Genomic DNA, 17,807 nt, shown 5'->3' with positions numbered 1-17,807 from the left:
CACGTATCTATGCGAGGCCGGGTTTTCGGCAATGACTGCAACTAGACAAATTGCGCAATCGACTGGACATTTCAAACACAGTGAGGGTGTCACTGTCTTCCATCACCCCCAGATGGAAGCTTCTTGTTGCAGGGAAACAAGCAGGGCTCCCACTGATTATATTCGTAATGCACGTTTAGTTCCCATGTTTTATTCCCATATTTTGTTAAGCATGTTCACACTTATAGATGTAGCTTCAAGTTGTTCAATATTCATAGTTCATATTGTTCAATTTTAACTTCTTCAAGTTCACGTTTTTCACAAGAGATCTTACACCCCCCCGGTCCGTGAAAAAAAAATTAGGAATCAAACCGGTCCATGGTACATAAAAGGTTGGGGACCCCTGTTCTATATTCTAATATATGTTCTATATTTCAGTCTTGCACTTTAATGTCTGTATGTGGTATGTCTGTATATTTTCATTTTTTATTGTCTATGGCTATGTCTATGTCTAAAGTATGTCTATGTCTGTATTTAAAGTATGTCTATGTCTGCATGGGAAAGTAAGAAACGAAATTTCAATTCTTTGTATGACCAGTGCATGTAAAGAAATTGACAATAAAGCCGACTTGACTTGACTTGACACTCTGCTCTGGACCCAAATGAATGGTCAATAGCCTTGTGCAATGGCAGCAACGTCTGCTACACAAGCGATACATCACTGTTTCAATTTAATTTTCTCCTCATTAATCTGTTTGTACTATAATTTAAGGGGGTGGGACATTGAACAGCAGTTTAAGAAAGATAAGATTAGTAGGGGAATGACTTTTGCCATGTTAAGCTATGGAGACTGATGGAGTGTGGGTCGGTAAGAGTACTTATTTGGAAGAATATATTGAATTATATTTTAAGTGTCAAAAATATATATATTTGTCAATATATATTTTTTGTATATATTTTATTTTATATTATATTTATTTATAATTTTCTACAAGAGGCCAGACAACATCAGAGACTATGAAAACAGATTGCCCACCTGCACCAACACCGCAATATTTCCAGATGGAAATTACCCATGTGGGCACTGAGCACAGGACAATTTCACACACAAATGTCACTCCTTTAATCACCCTATAACAGGAAAAGAACTATGGGTTAAAGGAAAAATCACACGCAGCACTACTAATTAGGTATATTTGATCAAATGTCCCTGTGGGAAAGCATATGTAGGAAAAACACGCAGGGCTCTGAAGACAAGAATGTGAACACAGAAGCAACATCAGAAACAATCATGAGTCCCCTGGCGGTTCATTTAAACAAATTTGGAAGTTCAGGGATAGAACAAGTCAAAAACCACCGAAGAGGAGGGGACATAGACAGTCAGCTTTTAAAAAGAGAGGCTTTTTAGATCTACCACCAGGGAACTTTAGCCCCAAGAGGGCTTAATGAAGATTTTGTAATCAGACCTTTTCTGTAATATGAAATTGTAATATGGACTGTGAACAGAAAGTCTAATGAATGATTGAACTGTATATTTTTTCAAATCTGCATTTGTATACACTAGAGATCTGTTTTGGTCTTATATAAAGTTCTACTAATGTTTCTTATAATGTTCTTATGCATTTGTTTGGCATTAGTCACGCCACAAGCTTGCCTGCCATACATGTAAGGGTTAATGAGTCACTGAGCTGGCTCCCCCCTATACTGTAGGCCAGGTGATTTAGACCATGTGCAATGCCTGTGTTTGCAGTGAATCTGAGGAAGAACAATCAAGGTCATAACGTCTTGCCAAACTATGAGAAAATAAAATCAAGAAAAGAAAATACCAAGGAGTGTGTGGACTTTTTCCTAAACACTTTTGCTTGTTTTTTCATGTATCTGGGATTGTGCAAAAAAAGTCCCTTTACAAGTTGTTAGAGAATGGAGTCATACACTTTTCTAAGAATCTCTGAATTTACCTGTATAGGTGTCACTAAGCCATATATAATTATTTTACAATCTCAGAGAATCATGTTTTTTGGTTGCAAAAGAGTTTGGGGTAGATTGTGGAATGACAGTGGCAACATACTGTAGAATATCATTCACGATTTATTGTAACATAATGTGTCACAAAAGAACAGTTAACATCGCTATAGAGTCAGGGACATCAGTATAACTTCTCCCAATATAGCCTTTAACTTTTTCTTTTTGGGTAATTTTTGAACTATTGTACAGTTGAGTCACATTTCCTATTTGGAAACAGTGGCTGATCTTGCATACATTATTTGGGGACTTTCTGACTGCAGATTTAGAAACCGATATACTGTGGTTTGTTTATGAGGCACTTTGAAGCTTGCCTAGCAATGTCCATCAATAGGGGGAAGTGAATGGACAGTGTGAGCCACATGACAGTCCCATGATTGAGGTGGGCTACACGCTTCACAATGACAGGAAAGAGTTGTTATCAGACATTCACTAAGACTTATTACCCAGCACCAATCTATCTAATAAAAACTTTTGGAAGTGCCATTAATGATATGTTATAAAATATTATAAAATATACCCGACCGAGGACTGCATATTTTAAAATTAAAGAAAGGAAAACCGAATATTGATCCTTCATTTAAATTTCCAGTATTATCTTTATGTGGTATATAGGAAGTGGAACCAAGTCAAGCAGCATGCGTGTCTTGCCGCAGAAAGCTGCGTTGTCCGATGGATAAAGCACATAACGATGACAACTCTTTGCCGTCATTGTGAAGCATGTAGCCCACCTCACAATGATTCTGCCATTTTTATAGCTGTAAAAGTAAGTGTTCACATTAATATAATGTTCCCCATACACAAAAAAAATATTTGAAAAATATTTTCACAATATATTTTGAAATAGATGTACATATCCAAAATTGACAGAAAAAAAAAAAACAATTTTGACACTTATATTGAAATATATTTTATTTTTCCAAATAAGTGCCCTTAACGACCCACACTCAGTCAGTCTCCATAGCTTAACATGGTAAAAGTAAATTCCCCACTAAAAATATTTCTTAAACTGCTGTCCCACCCCCTTTAATTATAGTATTTACAGATTAATGAGGAGAAAATTAAATTGAAACAGTGATGTATCGCTTGACCATCCATATGGGTCCAGACCAAAGCAGAGTGTGTGCAGACTGGTATTTCTTATGATGGACCTGGGCCAGCTTCCCTGTGATGGACCTGGACAATTTTTTTTATGATGAGCCTGGACCAACATCCCTGTGATGGACCTGGACCAGCTTCACTGTGATGGACCTGGGTCAACTTCCTTATGATGGACCTGGACCAATTCCCCTGTGATGGACATGAAGCAACTTCTCTGTGATGGGCCTGGACCAGCTTCACTGTGATGGACCTTGACCAACTTCCCTGTGATGTACAGGGACAAACTTCCCTATAATGGGCCTGGAATAAACAAAGCAGACAAAAAATGTTTGCAGCTTATTGTATAAAAGGTTTAAACATGGCACAACTGACCGATTTGTATTGCCTATTAGCAAGCTATTTTTTTGTATTTTACCTAGCCTAGCAGCTAACATTAGCACTAATTACCATGGCAACAAGATTGCTAAATGAGCTTCAAAGCTATATCAACTATTGGGTCTCTTCTTGGTAATAGGCTAAAGCAGTCACTTTTGTTTGTTGTACATCTTCCAGGAGTGACCATCATTTTGGTCCAGGACCGCCTTTACAATGTTGGTCCAGGATCAACATGGCGGTGTTGGTCCAGGATTAACATTGTAAAAACAGTGCTGGACCAAAATTCTAAAGACGGTCCTGGACCAACATTGTAATGACAGTCCTGGACCAACACGACAATGTGGGTCCTGGACCAACATTGTAAAGATGGTCCTGGACAAACATGACAATGTGGGTCCTGGACCAACATTGTAATGACGGTCCTGGACAAACATGACAATGTCGGTCCTGGACCAACATTGTAAAGACGGTCCTGGACAAACATGACAATGTGGGTCCTAGACCAACATGACAATGTGGGTCCTGGACCAACATTGTAAAGACGGTCCAAGACCAACATGGCAACGTCGCTTCAGGACCATGTACAAACAAAAGCTACTGCTTTAGCCTATTACCAAGCTACATTAATAGTCCAAAAGTGTGCTCCTTAGCAAGTGAACTAACATAACACTGGCTTGGCACTTCATATAGTTGCATGCTGCACCTCCCTATTAGCAAGCTAATTTGGTAGCATAAATTTATGTTCCCTAGCCTAGCCTCTAACATAATAACAGCGGCACCAAGATTGCTAAATGAGCTTCAAAGCTACTTCAACTACTGTATCCATTCGAAATAAGTTATTTAAAAGATGCATAACCACTGAATTACCTATTAGGAAGCTAATGTAGGAAGCTAATACAAGTTGGTGATCCACTGGTTGTTTCTGGAGGGAAAATTCAAAATGGCAATGGGAGAAGCAGAAGACTCACATTGATGACATCACAAGGCTGTGATTGGTTGAAGAGTTGTTGGTCCAGGACGTCTTTAGAATGTTGGTCCAGGAACAACTCTTACTTGAACAAATCACGGTCACCGATACGGGGCATATACTGTAACACCCGCAGTTTTGAAGAAATGGCAATAGACACCCTCACTTTTGATAAGGAAAAAAAAAAAAAAAAAAAAAAAAAAAAAACTTACATGCTAAATAATAGCCTATACACTAGGCTAAATAAAACATCTCATTAACAGCACTACAACAGCCATCTAGTCAAGTCACGTTTATTTATACTTTAAAAACAACAACAGCTGACCAAAGTGCTGGACAGGCAAGTTAGTACGACTTGGTAGACAACAAAAAGTGAGGATAACAATAATTACAGGCATACAAACAAATAAATACATAGGACAATCAGACTGTTAAACGCCAGGGCATAAAAATGAGTTTTTAAGTGAGATTTAAAAACACTCAAGGAGGGAGCCAGGCGTACTGTATATGTTGGGGCAGCTCGTTCCAGAGCTTTGGTGCAATCACCGCAAAAGCTCGGTCCCCTCTGCTCTTTAGCCTAGAACGAGGCACAACCAGCCGGAGTTGGTCAGCAGACCTAGAAGCCCTAGAGGATGTCTGCACATTCAGGAGATCTGCTATGTACAGTGGGGCCAGACCATGTAAAGATTTAAAAACAAATAAAAGAACTTCAAAATGTATTCTAAAACGGACAGGGAGCCAGTGAAGGGCTGCAAGCACTGGGGCCTGTACTACGAAGCAGGGTTTCTGGCTTATCTGGGTAACTTCGAGAGTAACTTGATCACGTGTGGCGTAACTTCCCGATTAACCCGTACGACGAAAGGTGGATAGGTTTTAACCGAGGTATGCTGCCATGGCAATTTACGCTGCATCTCAAACCTCCGACCAGGTTATGTTCTTGGTTAACCCGAGGTTTCCGTTAACCACACCCTTTATAAGTACCACCCCTCCACTAACAGTTTCTCCCGAGACATGTCGGCGTACCTGGATGATCCATACGACATTGGAGCGCAAATCATGAGGGACTCTCTTCGCAGGGCAAGGGGTTTTAGAGACCGCCAGAAAATATATATAGCCTACCCGGACGATATTCTCTATGAAGATATAGATTGTCAGCCGAGGGAATTCGTTATCTTTGTCAGATGATCTAGGAAGACGTCTCATAGCAATGCCCGTATGTGGACATTCATGTATTCAATCGGTGATGCAAGAATACTGTATGTCCGAAAATAAATCGGACATAGGCCTACAGTACGCTGAACATCTGAGCAAGAATAGCATAAAATAAATCGGACATAGCCTACAGTAGGCCTAATAAATAAAAATCACCATTTTAACAAACTTGTTGAATTGAATGTCATATTACTGTACCCTGCACATAAAGGCTACACATTTCCACAGCACCAGAATCCGACCGAATGCCTCCCTCAACCCCCTCCATAATCAGCCTTCCACTATTATTTGCGATGGCCAACTCCTCTGCTACTGTAAAACACTCTGGTGCCTTTCCTCCTACAGTACTGTCCGAAGACACCTGTTTCTTGTTAGCTGTAAAACAGAGGCCAAGTGAAGGCTATAAGCTAGGCATACATGTTTTCATAATTAAGAAATATTAATGCAAGCTATAACTATATAAACCTACTATTCTGAATAATGTTTTTGTGTTTCATTTTCACCTGCTGCCATGTGCGTTTGGCAATGGTGTTGCATCTGAAATGTTCACAGGATTAGGCATACACTAAATCAGTCAATGGGGGCTACTTAAACATTCAATTATCCTTATTACTGTAATCTATATGCCCACTTCTGAATTGGGTTGCATCTGTAGGCCTTTCTATGAACTCAAATTAGGCTATTTAATTCTTTCAACTCATTTCAGACATTCCGCAAGCTACTAATCCTCAGTAACACATATTTGAAGAACATGTGGGAATAAAACTTTACTTTTAGGCATTTAGGCTACCCGATCTGTAATACGTTGCCAAAAGCCTTGCTTTGCTCACTGCCGACGTATTTGATTTTTGTCGTAGAGTGGGTTTTAATTCCTCATAACTTGTCATAATAATTGTGCATTCCTCATCCGTAAAATAAGGTGATCGCGTCATCATTGAAAGTGGTGACTTGCGCTGCAACCCGCCCCTTTTATGTGAACGCGCACAGGTTAACCCCGGCTCAACAAATCAACTTCATAATCAGCGTCGTAGTACCGATTAACACCACTTAAGATAACCAGGTTTTGTCAACCCTGGTTTAACAAAGTAACCCTGGGTTACATCTGGGTAGGTTAAGCTCCCTTCGTAGTACAGGCCCCTGGTGTAATATGCTCACACCTTCGTGTTTTGGTTAGAAGGCGGGCTGCAGCGTTCTGAACAAGTTAAAGGCAGGTAATCTAGGCGGGAGGATATAAAGGCATGAATAGCCATCTCAAAGTTTTTAAGGGATAAGAAAGGCTTAAAGGCTGTGTTGCAGGGTTCATTTTCCAACGAATTTGCACAATTTGCTTGTTGGTAATACACATTTAAACTGTTATCCATTGTATTTGATGTTGTTGGGCATCACAAAACGGAATATAATACGAAAAAGCAGGTACTATTTCACAGCGTTTGAAGTGATTCTCCTTTCCCCCACAATGCATTGCATTACGTCACCTTGGGGAGGCTACAGACCAAAGCCCACCTTGAGACCCTTGAGAGTAACGAGAGGAGTAAAGGGAGACGAGTAAGGGATTGTTCAGCAGTAGATAGCGCAGATTATAGATAAATAGATAGGCTATAGATGTATATAGACAGGTAGATAGATAGCTAGATAGATCATGTCATATGCTGGTCACGGGGGGAGCTCCTCGACCAGCGGCCAAAATACACTCGCTTCCCTAGTTACTGCAGCTCTCCACCACAGTTTCCATCGGGACGGCACAGCCCACACAAGCACCTGCAAAACTGCGACTTGCCCATATTATCTCCCTCTTTGGTAAGTCGTACCCTGACGATGTCAATGGCAATCAATCACGAGCAGTAGTTATCGAAAATATCCATGCTGAAGACACGACCAGCCTAATCGGCGGCGGCTAGAAGCTAAATTTGCAACAACAGGGGTGGCTCACAGGTGGGACTGGAAAGTTAGCCCATAGCTAGCTATCATGATGCTTTATATTCTGATCTTCTGACTACGTTTGCCTACTTATGGGTAGCCTACTTATCTGAACCAACGACATGATCACCATCACTAGATATAAAGAAAATGTTGACTTTCACTCGGTGCTGTTCACTGACAGTAACAAAAAAAGTGTTGTAACGTTATAAGCATAATGCATTGAACTGAATAGGTGCATTAGAATCAGAAAATTGCATTAAACTAAAATCGGAAGACATCTTTGTTAGACCATAGGGTCGTTGTCATATAAATGCTGTAACGAAATTCGAAGTGTAAATATACAAACTTTATGTTGAAAGTGTAACCGCGACCGTTTCCCATAGGAATGAATGTAAAACATACCCTCCAAAACAAGACCTCCCGAAATTCAGAAAAAATTACTAAATTGATATCAGGGACCGTTATTACCATTGGTAGATCATAGGGTAGCTGTGATATAAATGCTGTGACGAAATTCGAAGTGTAAATATACAAACGTTATGTTGAAAGTGTAACCGCGATGTCCATTGAAATGCATTGAAATGAATGAAGCGCAGATCATGTAGTCCCCAAAGTGACGTCATCACCGAATTGTGTAAAAAAAAAAAAAAAAACGCTAATGCTAAAAATAACAAAAACTGGCATTTAACACCATTTGGAGACATTTTTAAAAATGATATACATATATTGAGTGCTTTATGTACCCATTAATCAACAGTGGTGGTTAACCTGCAACACAGGCTTTAACCTTGGATACTATTACTATTAGTTACTATTAAGTGGAAGAAGCTAGATCTTACTACTGTGTTTATCTGTTTCTCCATCTAGACTGCACAATCTCACTTTCACTCTGCTAGTAACAGTTGGATATCTGAAATGTTTGTTCAGTTTGTCTACTAACAACCATCATAAACTAAACCAAGCTACTTCTGTAGACCGTCTCTTGTTCATCCCGACGTTAGCTATTCTGTTTATTAACCAACTCAACTAGCCTACTGCTTATCAACTCATTTTCACAAGATGAGTAACTCTTACACCACATTTAAGTTCTAAAACATTTAGGTAACACTTTACTTGACAGTATCGACATAAGAGTGACATGACACTGTCATGAACACATGACACCGTCATGACACCTCACATGAAACCTAACTCTAACCTCTAACCCAACCCTAATCCGAACTCTAAACCTAACCCTAACTTGTTATGACAAAAACCGAATGTCACTTAATAACAGAAGCGTTATGCCATAAACATTTATGACACGTTTATGACAGTGTCATGTCACTCTTATGTCGACACTGTCAAGTAAAGTGTAACCAACATTTATTTCAGACATCATTTACAAGACAAAATTAATTGATTTGAGTTACCTTGGCGCATAAATCCCTCATAGACAGTAAAGTTGATAGTGTTCAGGGGGTCCTAAACAAGCTGGCTATCTTACTTGAGTTCTTTGAAGTTCAGGGCACAACAAGGAAAATCAAAATGATTCCAGCAACAAAAAAAAGGACAAACAATGTAAAAAGTTTACATATATTGTATACATGCCCAGCCAATGTGCAATGCAATAGTCACCAAATCCCCCCATATGTCAGATAGCATGTTGCATGCTTATGCATATGTCATATATCATGACAGCATGGTTATATTTTTAATGGGAAATTATTTAGCCTAGAGATAGTTTTGCATTTACCCAAACACAGTAAAGAGTTGATATGGTAATTTGATTGACAACTTTACCAGACAGTTTAAGTAGGCCTAACTATTTGATCATGTGTGTTTGGATCATCAGCATATGATGACCTATATAAACACTTTTTCATGGCTTCATAAAATATCAACATCCAAGGTAGCTTTTAGAGTATTCTACTAGCCCAAGTAGTGTGAAATAACTCAAAAATAACAAAAGTAGAATTGCATAAGTGTAAAAAAGCTGAGACATCCCACATAACATTTAAGGGGCAGCCGTGGCCTACTGGTTAGCGCTTCGGACTTAAAACTCGAACCCCGACCAGTAGGCACGGCTGAAGTGCCCTTGAGAAAGTCACCTAACCCCTCACTGCTCCCCGAGCATCGTTGTTGTTGCAGGCAGCTCACTGCGCCGGGATTAGTGTGTGCTTCACCTCACTGTGTGTTCAATGTGTACTGAGTGTGTTTCACTAATTCACGGATTGGGATAAATGCAGAGACCAAATTTCCCCTCACGGGATCAAAAGATTATATATACTTATACTTAGCAATTTTGATCAAAACATATTATGAAATCAATCAATGTTATTATGTTAATATTGTGGCAAGTTCAGGGTTCCCACCTACTTTCACTGAAGAAATTTGAAGACCTTGAATGAAATTTCCATGACTTTTCACAGCCTGTAAGTACAAAATTGCTTACTTTAAGCCAAGGCCGTAGCCGTGAAGTCAATGGGGAGCATGGCGGGTGAAATCAGTTCCTGCCATTACAAATTCATGAACACATGGGGTCTAATAATAATCTAATTATCTAATCATCTAAACTGATGTATCTAGTTAAAAATAGCTTAGTCTAGGGTGCAATTGTTTTGATTTGAATATTGATTGCATGATCACATAAGACAGATGACCTGCAAATGATATGGCCTTAGAATATACTCTAGATAACAATAGTAGTAATTGTAGTAGCTAGCAGTTAAGCACTACCTTAGTTCAGCTGGAAAACCACTGGTCAAATGCTACAGGAGAGGAAGGGTGAGCAACGCCACTTCCGGACCTAACTGTATCTTGGTCCACTTATCTACAATCTTTGCTGAAAGCATGAGTTTTCTCTCCTTAGCAACTGCTGCCACGAGTAAAACTAATGAATTAGCATAACATAACTCACCTTAAAGAGGCCCTATGCAACAATTTTAGCAAAAATGACCTTGATTATGCAGGTTGAGAGTCGTTCTGATGGTTCTACAACACTTTTTGGGTCGTTTGGTGGGTGCTTCGTCTCCCCCTAGTGCTTCTCTGCGGAAAAACCTGTGGCGTATGTCATGGAGCCTTCACCATGCCCGCCCATTTTCTTAAAACAGCCTTTACCCATTTCTCTTTAATAGTAAGTTTTCTCGATCCTTTACTATGCAAGAGTAGGCCTAAACTGTTTTCTAAACTTAAGCTGATCTCTCTCATATTCTCTCTTTTATAAACGTGCTATTTTTGCTACTTGAATCTTAAACTTTTCTTGTCCCTATTGATTATTAGTCTGATTGAGTAAACGTCATTGGCTGGCTGTGATTGACCTAGTAGGCTTCCATAGAATATAGCCATGTTTACTTCCTGTTGCGAGAGTCTTTTTGTTTGGCGGCCAATTCGCTTGCGAATGAGACTAGGACGACTCACTAATAGTAGCGGCTCAAAGTATACGGAGGCTCGTAAACTTGGGGATGACTGGTGTCCAAACGGATTGTAATGTGGAACTTGGCTACCGAAGCACTTGTGGACGAAGGGGTGTTGCTCTGCGGACTGGCTCTCTCTCTCAGGTGACTAATTGCTGCACACACGCTGTTTAATCGGCCTCGCTGTTTTGTGGTCGACGTTTCTGTATGCTGGTCGTTGTCTGTGACAAGATACAGACCGTAACGTTTTCTCAGGGATTTAGAGACTATAAATAGATTCTTCAACATCGTAAAGTTTTCTCGGGGATTCAGATATCATACATGGGCTCTTCTACACTGGAACGTTTGCTCGGGATTGAGAGACTATAAATAGATTCTTCAATATCGTAACGTTTTCTCGGGGATTCAGATACTATACATGGGCTCTTCTACACTGGAACGTTTTCTCAGGGTCTGATGCTACATACTGACTGCAATTATCTTCCTGGTGATTGACGAATCAGTCACTGAACTCATTCAGCGGTTAAAGGTGTCGGGTGTGCTTTGTCTGGTTGTGTTGGAGTGAATTAATAGCTGAACTGAAATGTATTATGTGATGAATGTGAGTTGTGCTGTGTACTGCTTATGAACATGAGCCTGGGGTTTTGTGGCAATCGTATTGATTGCTGACTCAATTGTTTGATTTCTTTTCATTATTATTATTTTATGAGTTCTTAGTGATGGACTTTGGCTTCACAATTACCTTATTTCTTTTCATATGGGTTTTGTCATTATTCCCCTGCTGATGATTGATGCTCAGGGTTAATACACTTGGTATATGATTGACTCTGTCTCTATTGCCTATTGCTTTTCCTGAGATTCACCTGAGCTAGCCGTACAGGTTTAGCATTAGCCTAGTCCCTTCTAGCTGCTGTGTTAAATCTGGTAGAGGTAGTGGTCTTTTTATGCTATTTCTTTCTGTGACACTTCTTGTAAGTGTCTGGCGCCCAACACCCAAAAATACTTTTTCCTTCTAAAGGCCGCTATACCGCTACAAACCGAATATGCAACTTTCTGGTCCCGGACCGAAGAAATCCGGATGTGACTCGGCGGAAGGCCTCGAAAATGTAGTAAGATTGTAGTTTCTAAGAAGACTGCAAAACGGACTCCGACTTGGCTTTGTTGCTGCTGAAATTGTAAGTAGCCTACCCTTGGGTGAACTTCGTTTTTGTAATGTGGTTTGAGTTGTTAGTCTCAACAATGTGTTTGCTCGAACGTTTTATTGTGAGCCCTGTATGTGTTTAGCTTGGTTTCTTGATGGCTAGCTCGCTAGCTAGTGGGGGTTTAGCGTAGCAGTCTCTTGCTACCGAAGCTGCAGGGGGAGCTATGTCGTGAAAAATGTCAGCCAAAATCAGACGAAAACCCAGAAACAGCGAAGGAATAACCAGACTTGCATAGGGCTTCTTTAACCAATGTTACAGCCAGGGTCTTGTTTCTACCATTTTGACAGCACCACTGTCAAATCAATCTCCTATGCATGCATCCAACACCCTTGGTTGATGGTGCATCTTTGGTTCAGTTCAAAACTGGTCGAAATGTGGGCTGTTTCACTAGATAGCACCAAGGTTCAAAGAATTTTGAATGGAACATGATGCCAAATTCAATGAATCTCAGAAGGAGCAGTGTACTAAGAAATTATCATTCTTGACATACAGTAAATGCCTCCCAAATCTGTTAAAAGCTACTTTCTCTGTCATTTTCTATTTATGATGGCCCTAGCACACAGGTCACCTAAGTGAGACATAATTTCTCCCTTGTTATAGCGTTTTACAACTTTGACATCAGTTTAACCACAGAATTAGGTATAGGAAACAAGATGTTTTGTTCTCCCACATCTGCACCATAGAGAAGCCTGTGATGACTTATAGCAGTTATTTGGTACAATATTTTATGGGGACCACAGACTGGGCATATACTGTATGGGCATGCATTCAATTTCATGATTCTAAGAAGATGGCTTCTTCAAGGTCAACTATTTGATACATTTGTTGAACTATTTGTTACATTTGTTAATATGGGTTTCTACTAACAATATTGTGGGCCTGTTGAAAGAGCATACATGGGAGAAGTAACGAGGACAAAGAAGAGGAGACGAGATTAGGAAACACCACAGTGAAGGGGAGGGTGAAGAGAGAGAGGGTGTTGAAAGGGAAGGGGAAACTGGGAGGTGAGGTGAGGCAATTGCGAAGTGAATTAAGGTAACTTGTCATAGACGGAGAGGGAGGCTGCACAGAAGTGTGTTGTGGTAAGTAAGCGGAAAACATAACAGCCTCTGGGAAGAGGTTAGACGATAGGAGTTGTTAGAATGAAATGTTGGGTGGACAAGTGAAGATGGATGAGATGTGCAGGAGGTGAGGGGATAGGAATGTGATTAGGCAGAAGGCGAGGTCGGTGGCTAGATGAGGTGAAGAGCACTAGTGTGCACGGGCCACACACTGTGAAAGCTGATAAGTTAAATAGTCTTATTTCTTGGGCCTGTTTGACAATACTTAGTTTTACGGAGTTTGTTCTACTTTTTAAGGTGCAATTGTTAACTGAACTTAACTCATTGCCTTTGTTAAGAATTCAAGAAATATTGGGTCTCTAGGCCTGTATGTGATCACACACAAACACACACTCAAGTTTCACATTAGCTTCTTCTCTGTTCCCGAGATAGACAGGTTTGTTCAGTGTTTGGATGAATTCACATGACAGGTGAAATCATGGTTTATTGCAATGGTCTCATCTCTCAAAGTTCACAGAACATTGGAGTTATGTTTCCCTTGCACCTCTGCTATGCTCTTCCAACGGTGCTAGCTGGTGGGGTTTGAAGGTAAACAAGAAATGTACATGATTAAAATATATGACAATTTGATAGGAGTACCGTTTTGCATGCATGTTTTAGCTGCGTGCTAGCTTCAGAGACATCACATTAACGGCTACTTCCTCTCATTCAGTCTTCTCAGTCATAGATATAGAATGGCTAGATGTCTCGTCCGCGCTGCTGGCCAATGGAGGTCGACGTCCGCACCTCGCGGCCATCTTGCCACAGTCAGCTCGCTAACTCATAACATTGTGTTTCAATGGTGCACTGTAATGACAGGTAGTGACCTGAAGGTGTCATTGTTATAGCCTGGGGGCATTGTTCTACCTTTAGTAGAAGAAGAGCCATCAGGTACCACAGAGCCCACCAGATAGCTTGTCTGTTTAAAGATGGCCGCCGGTGATGCTGTTGTAGCCATTCTCTATATATCTATGTTCTCAGCAACGTTAAAGAAGCCCTATGCAGGTCTGGTTATTCCTTTGCCGTTTCTGGGTTTTTCGCCGGATTTGGGTTCACATTTTTCACGACACAGCTCCCCCTGCAGCTTCGGTAGCAAGTGACTGCTACGCTAAACTAGCGAGCTAGCCATCAAGAAACCAAGCTAAACACATACAGGGCTCACAATAAAACGGTCGAGCAAAAACACATTGTTCAAGAGACTATCAAACCACATTACAAAAACGAAGTTGACCCAAGGGTAGGCTACTTACAATTTCAACAGCAACAAAGCCAAGTCGGCGTCCGTTTTGCAGTCTTCTTCGAAACTACAAATCTGACTACATTTTCGAGGCGTGATTGGATACTTCCGCTGAGTCACATCCGGATTTCCTTGGACCGGGAACAGAAAGTTGCATATTCGTTTTTTCCACTGAGAAGCGATAGGGGGAGATGAAGCACCCACCAAACGACCCAGAAAGTGTTGTAGAACCATCAGAACGACTCTTAACCTGCATAATTAAGGTCATTTTTGCTAAAATTGTTGCATAGTGCTTCTTTAACTGTATCATTCTTGAGTGTGTATAACTGCATACAACCATACAATGACAATCTAATTGGATATGTTTTAAAAGGGGTTAGCTTGTTTTTTAGTAGTATTTTGAAATGCGAAGTAACTTCATAGCTCATACTCATTCACTGTAACATTAGGCTGAAAGCAAGCTGCTGTCATGTGTTGACCTTAATGTTAGCTAAAGTTAGGTTTGGTCTTTGAATATTTACCTTATTCTGCGTGCAAACACGGGGGGCGCCATCTTTGCCCGCGCTCCGAACTTCCTGTTAAGCAGTACATCCATTGCAATACACTGAGATAGCGGAGTTCTACAGTATCAAGATGACTAGCATCATATGTTATGGATTATGTTATGGCTTTCTTAAAGGTATAGAAGGTTGAACAGGGTATTTATCCTTTTTCTTTGATATGACATATAGACAACAACACTTTGGTTGGGTCTGTAATGCCTTATGCCTGTTTTATGCTTCTGCGTCGAATCGACAGCATACCCCCGCAGACCCCTCTGCCATAGCTCGACGTGCACTTCCAAAAAATTTAGCAGGCGAGGGAGCAAGTCTTTGGCTGGGTCCTTCATACAGCATTGGCAAGGCCAGACAAAGTGTGTGTGTGGAGGGAGGCCTGATATAGTGCAGCTGATCAGCTGATTGATCAGCTGCAGGTGTAAGGGCTCAGTAGGCAGGGTAGAGAGAATGAGTGACAGGAGTGTGAGCCTGATGAATGGGCGTGGCTGGGGAAGTGGCTGGTGCAGAGTGAGGTGCTGCTGAAGAATCTGGCAAAGCTCTGACAGTTGTAATCGCAGGTATCTTTGGCTGACAGGTTAAAAACTGCACAAATTTGAAGTGTAGGATGACCCTCTGAATGCATGCCAAGTTTCGTGGAATTCCATTCATGGGGGGCCATATCACCTACACAAAGGAACGCACACACTCACACACACACACACAAACGCACACCCACACACACATAAAGACACAGGTACACACACAGATACACACAAACGTGCACACACATAAAAGCATTCATACATAGTAAGTATAAGTATATATACTCTTTTGATCCTGTGAGGGAAATTTGGTCTCTGCATTTATCCCAATCCGTGAATTAGTGAAACACACTCAGCACACAGTGAACACACAGTGAGGTGAAGCACACACTAATCCCGGCGCAGTGAGCTGCCTGCATCAACAGCGGTGCTCGGGGAGCAGTGAGGGGTTAGGTGCCTTGCTCAAGGGCACTTCAGCCGTGCCTACTGGTCGGGGTTCGAACCGGCAACCCTCCGGTTACAAGTCAGAAGCGCTAACCAGTAGGCCACAGCTGCTCCTACATGCAGGCACACACACACACACACACACCATTACCCCCACATACACACTCACAAGGGAACACACTCAGAAGCACACATATAAACAAAAACAAACACACACTCATTTATATACACACTCATTCACAAATGTTGCACAAGTAGGGGCTGGAGTAGATGGAGACAAATTGACAAGCTATTTATTTTTGCTGAGAGAATGTGTATGTGTGTGCTTCTGTGTGTGTGTTTGCTTGTGAGTGTGTGTGGGGGGTAATGGGGTCTGTGTTTGTGTGTGTGTGTTTATGTGTATGTGTGCGTGTGACTGCTTGCTTGCATGTGTGTGTGTATTTATGTGTGTGTGCGGGCATGTACACTGTGTGTGTGTGCAGATATGGCTCCCCATGAATGGAATTTCATGAAATTTGGCATGTATTCAGAAGGTGTCATAATTATTTTACACTTCAAATTTCGTGCAGTTTTGAATCGGTCAGCCAAAGATACCTGCGATTATCATGAGTGGATATGGGGTGTGTTGACATGGCCCCTGGAGACCAACATACCAAAATAATTTGGTCATCCTAGGCCCTACGGTTCTCGTGATATTCACAGAAAACTGTGTCCGGCCATCTACAGGCCGATTGGTATACAGTCACTAAATGTACACATATATTAGGTTCATTTATTGTATGGCCCTCCATTAACGGAATTCCACGAAACCTGGCATGCATTCAGAGGGTGTCATACTGATCCTACACATCAAATTTCGTGCAGTTTTGAACATGTCAGCCAAAGATACCTGCGATTACAACGCCTTGTTTTTTTTTTTGCTTTTTCAATTTTAACTACACTGTCACTTCAAGAACAATTCACGTTTAGTTCTCAATGATCTTTTGCCAGCTTCATTCAAACATAGCCTGTGGCTAATGTAGTGCTGTGCCTATGGATGTTTATAAATGGTCAGTAGTGGGAACTACTGTTGCCTTCATGATTTCCTTAATAATGTTATAAGAATATCACTTATCAACAATGACAAGCCAGCTGGAACCTGCGGCTTTCTCTCCCTCTCGCGCACGCTTGACATTGTAAATGTAAAAAGTAGTCCCCCACCACCCCATGGGATAGACTGAAAAGACCACTGCACAACTTCTGTTATGCATTCATTATACGTATTCCTAAAAGGTCTTATTCTGTAGGCCTACTGTCATCCCAGTGTTTTGAACAAATAGTCCAGCACACACTTTGTTCACATGCCATGGTATATATATTTCATGAAGACTTCAATGAAATGTCTAACATATTTAATTAGTGCATATGATTCTAAATCAAGTGTTCTGCATGCCAGATATCTTGAGCTCAGTAGATAAAATATTTACCAGAGAGGCATCATGGAGACATAGGCTATTATTTTTGGCCCACAGCACATTGAAGAAAACTCAGTAGGCCTAGGCTAACTGTACGGTTTTAAACAAGAGTAGGCCTAGGTTACTTAAAGATACAACAATACTATGGGAAAAATGTGTGGCATCACAGGAAAACCGTGACAAATACTGAATTGACTCCTGCTGTACAGGAATATGTACTTGATGAAAAGACGACAGATTAGTAGTTGGAGCAGCTAAAGGCGGGGCTAAAATTTTAACGGAAATGCCTGCCAGCTGTTGTGAAAAATCTGCTGTTTTTCT

The 17,807-nt window shown here is 40.8% G+C and overlaps 1 protein-coding gene across 2 annotated transcripts in view; it reads right to left on the bottom strand.

Moving 5' to 3' along the window:
* Positions 1–15,676, bottom strand: part of LOC121684282 (transmembrane protein 255B) — an 84,169-nt gene extending 68,493 nt beyond the window's left edge. Inside the window, exons 1-3 of one of the 2 annotated variants that reach the window (XM_042064267.1) lie at positions 15,032–15,676; positions 9,931–9,988; positions 8,989–9,069 (exon numbers count right to left, since the gene is read on the bottom strand). In XM_042064267.1, the coding sequence (XP_041920201.1) occupies positions 8,989–8,998 (10 nt within the window). In that variant the 5' untranslated portion in view covers positions 8,999–9,069; positions 9,931–9,988; positions 15,032–15,676. Of the gene's footprint in view, positions 1–8,988; positions 9,622–9,930; positions 9,989–15,031 lie in introns of those variants that run through there. The other variant, XM_042064268.1, reaches the window with a different exon arrangement.
* Positions 15,677–17,807: the final 2,131 nt, after the last annotated feature.

This window comes from Alosa sapidissima, chromosome 15 (genome assembly GCF_018492685.1).
Source record: "Alosa sapidissima isolate fAloSap1 chromosome 15, fAloSap1.pri, whole genome shotgun sequence".
Taxonomy (NCBI): Eukaryota; Metazoa; Chordata; class Actinopteri; order Clupeiformes; family Clupeidae; genus Alosa; species Alosa sapidissima.
The sequence above is the reverse complement of the archived record's forward strand: the minus strand, read 5'-3'. Positions and strand labels throughout refer to the sequence as shown.